At 36.9% G+C, this 11503-nt stretch overlaps 1 protein-coding gene across 1 annotated transcript; it reads left to right on the plus strand.

Moving 5' to 3' along the window:
* On the plus strand, positions 1–10980 carry LOC103461818 (extended synaptotagmin-3-like). The gene is made up of 16 exons (XM_008404170.2): positions 1–616; positions 1975–2016; positions 2138–2272; positions 4845–4921; positions 4996–5065; positions 5139–5228; positions 5305–5360; positions 5443–5563; positions 6544–6720; positions 6988–7070; positions 7816–7864; positions 8110–8199; positions 8288–8350; positions 8441–8500; positions 10638–10709; positions 10801–10980. The coding sequence occupies exons 1-16, from the start codon at positions 311–313 to the stop codon at positions 10963–10965; spliced, it is 1656 nt and encodes a 551-aa protein (XP_008402392.1). The 5' UTR covers positions 1–310; the 3' UTR covers positions 10966–10980.
* Positions 10981–11503: the final 523 nt, after the last annotated feature.

Raw genomic sequence — 11503 nt, forward strand, 5'->3', positions numbered from 1 at the left:
GCCCASTTACATCCACGTCAACACAGTTTCGTTCTTAGAATCTTTGTATATAACTTCTGAGGTTAATGATCGGTGAAGGTTTGTTGGGGTTTTTCATTGTTTTTTAACCGGAATCCGGTTTTTCCAGGTGTGTCGCTCCGCAGGTGTGTCTACRCCTTGCTTGTCGTCAGTTAAAAACACGGAAGTTTTGAGGCTGAGGGAGGTTCTCCTGCAGAGTGGGGCAACACTTCATGCTGYCATCCAGTCTCCAGCGCATAAATCTGTCCGGACTCCGAACCTGAACGCTTTCTGAGCGGATCCTTTTGGTGAAATGGCATCCGCCGCGCAGACGCAGCCAGGCGGCACGGAGAGCCTGACGCCGTCCGCTGTCAACCACATTTTGTTGGAGTTCCTGATTTACTTCGGCCGAGCCGTGGCGGTCTTCTACCCGGTGTACCTGACMGGGTACCTGGGCCTCAGCATCAGCTGGATCCTGCTCTGCATGCTCATGTTCACCTGGTGGCAGAAGAACCGGCGGTGGAAGGACGTCCGGATCGATTCTGCGATCGATTTAGTGGATAACGAGGCGCATATTATCAGCAGCGAGCTGAAGAACACCTTACAGATGGCTTCATGGGTGAGGAGGAGTCTAATGTTCATAACTTTAGAGGTTTAGCGTCAGCAGATGGTTTAACTTTCCAGGCTGGGAGTAACATTCCTCACATTCTGCATGTCATGAATTGTGTTTTTCACTCATTTAACGCACCGATGTAGTAAAAAAACAACAACAGCACAAGTTCAGGACTCCATGAATGTTGTTTTGTTCTTTATTTGCATGAGCACCATGATCCTGACCCACGGATTGGTGCTCAGTTTTGTAGCAGGAGTTTTACCTCTGCACATTTAACTGCACCACACCCAGAAACACAGTGACTCATGCAACTGGAGAAGAACAAAACTTGTTTCAGTGTCGGAGGAATGTGTGTGTGTGTGTGTGTGTGTGATCACATTCTGGGGTTTATCAGTGGATTGTAGCAAAATGCTTACTGGTTTTAAAGTCAAAACACAGTATCCACCTGCAGAGCACAGTTTGTTTCTGAGATACAGATACAGGGCAGGACTGGAGCCACTGGAAAAACAATTAAATCTGAGTTTTTACTCCAAATTCTAGAATTGTAGAAAAGAGATAGAAAAAAAATGGAGTAAATTTCTGACACCAAGTCTGAAATTTTTAGATTGATATCAGGAATCTTCTAGAAAGACATGGACATTTCTGAGCTCCATGKTCAGAAATTGCTCAGTCAAAAATTTGCAAGAAAATGTTGAGATTATTCTCAGAAATTTTCCAGAAAAAATATGGAAATTTCTGACTTTTGAAACTGAAATTTCCAAACTTTTTCCAGAAAATTTCTGATTAAAACATTTGATGTTTTTTTTTCACAAAACTTTTTGAGATCAGAATTTTTCACACTTTTTCCAGACAATTTCTGAAATTAATCTCACTTTCTGAGTTATTTCAGCAGAATTTTACTCCTTTTTTCTATCTACAGTGGCAGTAATACACCATAGCAGAATTCGAACTCTTTTTCTCCAAATTCTGACTTTAATTTCAGAATATTGACTTTTTGCTGTCCAAATTCAGATTTTTTTTTTTATCCAAATTGGGATTCTTTTTCCTCAGATTTTYTTTTGTCCAAATCCTGACTTTGTAAGAATTTTGACTTTCACCATCTGAGACTAAAAGTCAATTTGGAAAAAAATCTGAATTTGTTAGTTTATTTCCAGTGTTGCTGCTTGAAAGAGGACTTAAAACCACCAAACCAATGTGCTTCAAGTATAAATGATTTTTATTTACAGGATGRAAAATTTAATATCTTTTAATCAGTTTACTCACAGATTTGTTRTTTAAATCCAKCATTACTTCTGCACTGACTGTTTTCCTCCCAGATTTGATCACAAATCMCTTTATAACTCTTTTATTTGCTTCCTCTAAAGGTTCACTTCACCGACGTTGAGAAAGTTCAGTGGGTGAACAAGGTACGGTCCTGATTATAATAAAGTTATCCTCCGCTGTATTTGTTGGGTTCTTCTGTTGAGCTGGTTGTTGTGGAACCCTTGGTTCTGATTGGTTGTGCTTTGGGTTTGGTCATGTGATCAGGTGTTGGAGCAGGCTTGGCCCTTCGTCGGGATGTACATGGAGAAACTTCTGAGAGATAAGATCCAGCCGACGGTCAGGATGTCCAACTCTGCGCTCAAAATGTTCACGTTTACCAAGATCCACTTCGGACACAAAGTGAGTCTGATTCTTAAACAAGTTTAAACTTGTTAAAGAATCAAGTTTAAAAAAGAAAGTACATAAAACTCAATGTGAAAAGAAAGTACATAAAACTCTGATTCTAGAGTTTTATGTATAAAACACACTTCCGATTGACTTTGAACTGTCCACTACTGGGTAGATAAGCAGCTAGCTTAACTATTTTGCACCTTCTTTCTCTTTTTCTGCAGAAARTTTAACTTTAAAATTAAATCATGTGAAAAGTAGGGCTTTGCAATACTGACTTAAAAGTTTTATCACAAAATTCTGTGGTACTATTGTAATAACAATAAAAGTAACGATGACAACTATTATTACTTCTTTTTTAGGTAAATGTATGGCTGTGACTGCATTCATAGCCAAACAAATGCAGCTGTCAGTAAACCACACATACTAACTGCATTTAATCATATTTTTTTTATATTTATTTACCTACCTTGAATGAACAGTGGAAATAATATCAAAAATTACAATCCTGATAATACTGACATTTTTTAGGCATTGTTTATTGAAATTGATCACAGTGATAAATAAATTTCAAAAAGATATTTATTATAATCGATGTGATAAACGTCCACCCATACTCTGCAAAAACACAAAATCTTACCAAGTATTTTTGTCTAGTTTCCAGTGCAAATATCTTGGTACACTTGAAATAAGACAAAAACTAACTACAAGTAACTTTTGAGCAAGATAAGAGGGTTTTTTAAGACAATAACTCCTTAATTTTGATGGGAGATTATTTAACTTAAAACATGGAAACAATGTCTTCTTATAAGTGAAATAATCTGCAATCAGAATAAGTAGTTATATCTCCTTTTTTTATTTCTGTACTGGCATAATCTATCAATTATTTTGACAATTAATCGAGTATTCAAAAAAAAAACATAGGCCAGTTAAAAAAAATGCATGAAAATGCTGGTTTACAAAAAACTATTTTGTTTCTTGTATTTAAATTGTATTGCCTAAAATTAAATACAATTTAAATATTACCTTTAGTCTCAAGTTTGAAGCATAAAAAAACATTTTTATAACGTATCTATTTTTTTACATTGTTATTCTTCTTAATATGCAAGTACATGTTATATTGGTAAAAATGTATTTTCTTGTACATGTATAGCATGCTAGATTATGTAATAACAATATATTTTAAAAAGAAAGTTACCTTTTAGCAGCCACGGAAGTGGGCGTTTTCAGCTGAGGTGTTGCAGCATCGAGGATTGTGAAATGTCAATTCCGTTTTGCAGTACAGAATCTGAACTATATATTTTTAAAACATATTGTAAAACATAATGTAAAGTCATGCCATAATTTTGGCACTTTTTGTCTCTTTCCTGGCGGCATCTCTTTCCGTCCCTCGCTTTGTCCTCCGTAGCTGCTAATAGCACTTAGCAATCGTCAACGGCTCGTTGGCGGAAGTGAGAGCTCTGTGCAACGCAAATAATGGTCCGACCGGAACTCAGCGCGCTAAATGATAGAAGATAATTTAACGAAGCTTCGACATGGATAATTTGCGTCGAGGAATTTTATACTCATGGTTCTTGAGTCATTCGACGAGTCATTACAGCACTTGGGGTCGGTATTATAGTGTAGGGAAGTCTATACTGTTGTCTGATGATGACGCTCAAGGTTGTCAGTAATGTCCGCCGTTTTATAGTAGGTTAGCCTGTTTTAAGCCTCTGACTCCGATGCTGCTACTTTCTCAACAAGTAAAATCAGCTCTGTTCTTTCACTGCTGCCTCTCTAGTCCAGTTGGTTGTTCAGGTGAACACAGAGGTATTTTCTGCTTTTGTTTTGTTCAAGAATGAAACAAAGTATATAAATTTTTTTTTTTCATCTTTTTATCACAAACTATCAGAATTTTTTTAATCTGTGCTGTGTTACTTGAAATATTTTTAGAACCTATGAAAAAGATTAAGAATTTTTCTACATCTTAAACCCCAGAACTGAATAAGGGTGTACTTTGTTTTTGATATGGATGCACTGATCCTCATTTTTTTACTTCCGATACTGTTTACTGTCACCCGATACCGATCCAGTACAGAAACACAGTGCTGAATTGACTTAAGATGTTAAACACAACACAAATATAAAAGTTATAAATTATGCATTTATTTGATAACTCTGTTGCAGTGCAGGACGTTTGGTCAAACATGTAAAAACAACACAACTCTAACTTTAAGTCAAGAATAATTAGGAGTATAACAGCCAATGCTATTTAAATTATAAAAGAAACTGAAACAGACAGAAATGATAGGTTGACTACCTTGGTCAAACATGTAAAAATAAACTGCAATAAACCTTTCAAATGGTTCAGAAACACCAACTAGGAATTATGTGATGTAGAATAAATAAAGTGTAGAATTAGTCTAAACAGATCTGCCCATGTAGATCAGGAACACCACTGATAAGGATAGGTTGTTTTTCAATATGGGGACTGATACAGATGTAAATACTGGATTGGTGAATTTCTAGCTTTTAACATGCACACTAAACTTAGCTGGAGATGAATTTGTGCCTCCTGTTTTTGTCTCTTTTTGACGTCGYTCAGCCTCTCAGGATCACTGGGATGAGAGCATACACGCATGAAGTGGACCAGAGGGAAGTGATTCTGGACATGAACATCGAGTCAGTGAAATTAAACATATCTTAGATTCAGAGTGAGCTCTGTAATGTCTAATCAGCTGCGTTTTCCTGCACAGTTACGACAGCGACGTGGACATCGACGCGGATGTGAACGCAGCCATCAAAGTTGGCATTAAAGGACTGAAGGTTGGTGTTTGTTTTATTTCTGCTTGTCCTGTTTCTGTTGACTGCTGCTGTAAAACTCTCCTGACTCTTCCAGTTCCAAGGAATGCTCAGAGTCATCTTGGAGCCTTTGATTAGTCAGGCGCCGCTGGTGGGAGGAGTCACTTTGTTCTTCATTCGCCGCCCTGTAAGTCCACACACACATATTTATCTGACTAGTAAAGCAGCAGTTGTAAGATCGGAACTCATGTTTTTATCCTCAGACTCTGGAGATCAACTGGACCGGCATGACCAATTTGTTGGACAGTCCTGCGTTTAGGTCTGGCTGATGGAGTCTTCTTATTCACTCACACCTGTTGAGGTTTAGACGTCCCCTTTAATCTGATCTGTCCTCTTTCCAGCTCCCTGTCTGAGGACACCATCTTGGACATCATTTCTTCCCTCATGGTTTTGCCGAACCGCATGTGCATTCCTCTGATTGACCAACTCAAAGTAGACGAGATGAGATTTCCTCTGCCTAGGGTGTGTATGAGACAAAACCTGAAGAGCTACTGACACATTAAATCTGTCAAACTCGTCTAGACTATGAATGTCCTCAAAGGACCGATTGTGCCAGAATGTATTGATAAAACCCAATCAGAAACTGATAAAATATTGATAAATAGCTGTGTCCTCATTCAATAAGTACCTCTTAATACTAAATATTGAACATCCCCTCACATTGATCAGTCCCTCCAGGATTTTGCGATCATCTCTCTCTCTCTCTCTTGCAACCAAATTCACTGATTGTGGTGTTAATTTAGAAATATCTGCAAGAAATTTTGCAATAATTATGCCTTAAATGTGACTTTTTCTTACTTGTTGTATCGATCACTATGGAAGAGAATTAAGCTACTGAGAAAATAGGGAAAAAAATCAGACTTTGAGAAAAAAGTCAGGATTTTCTGAAAACAATCAGAATTTTGAGGAAAAAAATGTTAATTCTGAGAAAGAAACTGAATTCTGAGAAAAAAAATCTGAATTCTCAGATTTCAGATTGAGAAATCTAAATCTGGATTTCAGATTTCTTGGGTTCATAATCTCATAATTATGAACCTGAATTATGAGATTATAATACTATAATTTAAAATCAAGTATGGCAGTGTAGTAGAAGATATACTGCCACCTGCAGGTGGGAGTCAACGTCATTTATACCCAATGTTTTGGATAAACTTTGCATACATTTGGCAATAAACTCTCAATTATACTCTGGTGTCAAAAAGTGAAGGGATCTGTTGATTTTGTGTAAATTTTCAAGATGGTGAGATCATGAAAACCTGGAGTGTCTGATGTAATTTGGCAGTAAACAAATAAAAACCGCTTTAATTTGATTGAGAATTTCCTATTTGAGCACACGACTGTTATCTTGAAGGTTCTGTTTATGTGTTAATCTGAAGTTTAGAGGACAGGAGTTTAATCCAAAAAGTTCTGATGTGAAACCTCCTGACTGCTGCCCCCTACAGGGCGTGGTCAGGGTCCACGTGTTGGAGGCCAGAGACCTGGTGGCCAAGGACACCTACATGATGGGCATGGTGAAAGGCAAGTCGGACCCGTACGTCACGCTCCGAGTCGGCAACCGACACTTCAAAACCAAAACCATCAAAGAAAACCTGCATCCGAAATGGAATGAGGTTTATGAGGTCGGTAACGAAACGTCTACACGCTTTGACTCATCTGATGGTTTCTTGAGGTATTATGCCATCATTCCATCCGTACTGAAATGTACATGACTAATTAGCATTTTCCTTTTAGTGTGGGCTCTGTTAAACGGTCCCCCACTCTCCTTTTCTCACCTCTACGCCCATTAGGATCTAAAGCTTAATTACAATCACACATTTCTTTCTTGAAGAAATTTACTCAACCTTATAATCTCTGAAATTATTAACAGAAAAGCCTTTTCTTTGCAGTTTGTTGTTCACGAGGCGCCTGGACAAGAGCTGGAGATAGAGCTGTTTGACGAGGACAGAGATAAAGATGATTTTCTGGGAAAGTAAGAGCCAGTCTTACAGACGTGTGTTTCTGGATACGTTTATAACTGGGGTGCCCAAAGTCGGTGCTCCAGGSCCGACATYCTGCATGTTTTAGTTCTCTCCCTTCTGGTAGCAACAACCTTCTCAGCATGTCAATGTTCTTCTTAGGCCTTCTAATGAGCCATCATTGGATCCAGGTGTGTTAAACCAGGGAGAGAACTAAAACATGCAGGATGCCGGCCCTCCAGGACCGACTTTGGACACCACTGGTTTTTAACATTAGCATATTTGTAGAAACGCCTCCATGTTCTCAACATGGATATTTTGTGATTAAGATTACAGTGATACATCTGTTAAAATTTCTTGACCTCGGTGGTGTGGAACCTAAAGCGAAGCAGGCGGTTAATGCGACGTGTGTGTGTTTAAATCCTGGCCCTGATTTAATTGTTGCATGTGTTGCCATGGTTACGTGGCATGTAGGTTTACATGTCGTCACGCCACATAAGAGTCTGGTTTTGGCTATGAATAACTATAAAGGCAACCAGAGTTGAACTGTCGACGGAATGCTTCAGGAACCTGTAATTCCAAGGTTCCTTCTGCAGAATTCTGAATAAACCAGGAAGAAGAATCGTACGACGCGTGAAGAAAACAATATTAGGATTATTGTGGTACAAAAATATGTGTCTTTTGCATTCCTTGTTCATGTGTGTGAATTTATACTTCTATCATGTTCGAAATAAATAAATAAATATTTTTGTACTTTAGATATAACCTGGATTTTGGAGAAGTGAAACGGGAGAAAGAAATGGATCAGGTGAGAAAATCCAGAATAGTTAGTACACTGCAAAAATACAAAATCTTAGCAAGTATTTTTTGTCTAGCTCCTAAATATTAAAAAAATTATTGAAAATGAGACATTTGGCATCAGTTATGAACTTAAATCAAGCTTATATTTTGCTGAAGAGTTATTTGTAGACCAAATATAAAACTTTTTTGCAGTGTAACAATCCAAAGGTTAAATTTTATACTTTGTTTTAACCACCGCTCGTGTTGTTGAAGTGGTTTACTCTGGAAAGGATTGCTCATGGAGATATTCACCTGAAGCTGCGGTGGCTTGCCCTGAGCACCGAATCCTCTCTGCTGAACGAGGTACGGCAGCCTGGCAGGGACATTTCTGTCAGATTAGGGCTCACTCGTTAACATCAGGGCTGTGAGTAACGTCCCGTCTTTTTCCCAGTCCAACGCCGGCCTGTCCTGCGCGATGCTCGCTGTTTATCTGGACAACGCTTCCAACCTTCCAGTAAGACGCCTGGATCTGATTCTGTCCATCTTCCAATGATTTATGACAATAATTCGAGTTTTTACAGGGTTTTTTTAATGTTGTCTGCAGAAAGACCAAAAGGAGTTAACCGTACATCACAAACATGGGAAACACGGCAAAGAGGCACGGGTAAGACCAAAGCTTCATCTCATTCTTCTGTGTGTTTCTGTTGTATGTGTTAGCCAGGGCTGGACTTAGGGGAAAAAAAAAAAAAACATAATTTTTTGGTGCCTCCCCCAAACGTTGACGCCCTGATCAAGTGCCCATGTTAGCCTGAACTAGCCTGAAAAAGGTTTCTGTTCAGTTTAGAGCAGAAAACTTTGTATTAATGGTTTGGATTAATGGAGGTTATGAGGATAAGTTCATAAAATTAACAGAATAAAGATGCAGTACTCCCAGAAAAAGTTGTTAAAATTATGAGGAAAAAAAAGTCCTTTTTATGTGATAAAAGCTTTAATAGAGTTATTAAGCTCTGACAGAAATAACTTGATAAACTCAATCGTTTGAGTTTTACTACTGATTATAATTTAATGCTGATGTGTTCAAAGATAAAGTATTTCCTTATCTGTTAAATTGATACCAAAGTGCAACTTCATAAAATGCTGAACATTCCTCATTTAAAATTATTGTTGGTGTAGAAGTTCTCATAAAATTACTACTTCTCTGTCTTACTATTGATGCTTTTTCTTGTAATTGGAGTTTATCTTTGTATAATTTCGACTTTACACTCATTATATTTTGATTAGTTTTTATGACTTTTTTTCTTGTATTATGATTTTTGTTTGCAACTCCTTGTAATATTATAACTTTTCTCATAGTATTCTGACTTTAAATTATGCATTTTATAATAAATGATACTTTATTCCTGTATCATTTTGACTTTTTTTTTTATTATTACAACCTTTTCTCATATTATGACCTTTTTTGTCTTACAAATTTTTTCTTGTAATGTGATGACTTTTTTTTATCATTTTATTCTGAGTTCTTTTTTTGCTAGTTCATTCTTGTAATATTTTGACTGTTCTAATTAATTATTTTTTGTTAACCTGGCCTCTGTCGTTGTTAGAAACTCTGATTTAAAGGTGAAGTAAATATTTTTGGGATTGTAGGGAAGATAATTATTTGCTGTTTTATTTTCATTAGCAAACTCCAAAATATTTGAAGTCTGAATTTTTTTAATTTTTTTTTTTACAAACTGTTAAACACTCTTTACATGTAGTTAGTATCAGATACAACTGAAAATGCTTCTGGCTCTCTCATGTTTTTACCTGCGTTGCCATGGTTACGCTCCACCTCAAAGCAGTGAGCCTTAGTCACGCAGGTTGAAGGAGTGCCTCTCTTCTCGGTGAATTATCTGAAAACCTTCCAGTATTTTGTGCCAGAGGTCGTGGGGTCAACCCTGGGAAGCGGGATTCGACCTCGGCGTTGTGATCTTTGGCCCAGCGGCTCGGCCAGATCAGATAGTGTCGGCGTTAGTGCCGCCGCGCACAGCTGGTTTTTCCTGTTTGCTTGGTATTTAATCAGCTGATCTGAAGGGAGTTCAGTCTATTTGTAGCTGTTTTCTGGGTGGAAACGGCTACAAAATAATCTATTATTCTGCAGAGTTACAAGATTGTAGATTTATTTTGTTTGTTTCATGTCATTTTATACCTTACTCAGAAAGTATTTCTTTGTTTTTGTTGGAAAAATTGTATTTTTACTGTACTGTACTTCTTACTTTTGCTTCAGCGAATGAAAACAAACATGTTTTAACCAAAAATTCACCAGACGAAGATGCACACCTGCAGTTTTTGTTGAAGTTTACTAACTTTATGTTGAAAGAAAAATGTTTTTATTTTCTAATCATGTTATTTTTATTAATTATTTTCATTTTGACCTTTTAAAATGCAAACATTTTTCACATAACTTTATATTTTAGTCCATCTGATGATGTAATTATTAAATATTGATCAGTTACTCTTACCTGAGTAACTTCTGATAACTTTTGATCCACTGTGAGTAACTTTGGTGAATGGTGAAAATGTTTTTTTTCTTCAGACACGCCTGCAGTTTTTATTGGTCCATAAGCTTTATATTGCCTGCAGTAGCCACTGAGCGCCCTCTGCTGGACAAAGCAGGGACTTCAAACATAATAATTGTTTTTCCGGAATGTTAAAAATGAAATTTAACCGGCAGCAGCGTTCCAGAGGGATGATCTTTGGAGTAAATGTTGGGAGGCGTGGCTGCGCTGGGGAATTTACCGACTTCCTGTCTGGTTTGTTTTCAGCTCACCAAGAAGAATGTGGGCCCCAACTCCTACGTGGAATTTACTCTTGATAAGGATGTTCAGAAGAGCAAAGTAGGAATCAGCACACATTGTCTACTTACCAATGTTTTATGCTGGCTGTTGGTGTTTTAATTGTTTTCCAACCTGCCATTGTGTTTTACAGGTTGCATATATGAGTAAAAACCCAGTGTGGGAGCAGGGCTTCAACTTCTTTGTGCAGAACGTAAAAACTCAGCAGCTCATACTTCAGGTCAGTCAGGAAACACACAGGAGCTGCTGGATATTTGCTTGCCTGCAGAGTTCTGCTGTTTTTGTTTGTATATTGTAAATATTTGAAATAATCAACAACAGATTAAGTAAAAAAGGTAAGTTTAAAAAAATCTGTTTTATTAAGAAGGAAATGGTTGTACTAGCATATTAAGGCCTTTGTAGATAAGTGGAGAAAAAGTAAATTTCCACCAAAAAATCTCAGAAATTTTTTAGGAAAAAACAGAATTTTAGACTTCTGCGTTACGGAAGTCTACGATTTTCGACTTTTTAAACACAAAAGATTTTCAAGTTGTTGTTTTTTTTTGGTTTTGCCTTGAATTTTCTGAAGTCTTACTCAACATTTCAAAGTTKTTTTTTTTCTAGTATATTTTCCACTTTTTAAACTCAGAAAATTTCCTAAAGTCAAAAATGTTTAGACTTTTAAAACTTTGAMAATTTCTAAAAGCTGAAAACKTCTGACTTTTGAAACTGATATTTCTGATATCAATCTCAAAATTTCTGTTTTTCTAAAACATTTTCAACTTTTCAAATTCAAAAAATTTCCAGAAGTCAAAGAATTTCAAATGTTGAAACTCGTGAATTTCCGTTTTTTTTTT

This window comes from Poecilia reticulata, linkage group LG2 (assembly GCF_000633615.1).
Source record: "Poecilia reticulata strain Guanapo linkage group LG2, Guppy_female_1.0+MT, whole genome shotgun sequence".
NCBI classification, from domain to species: Eukaryota; Metazoa; Chordata; class Actinopteri; order Cyprinodontiformes; family Poeciliidae; genus Poecilia; species Poecilia reticulata.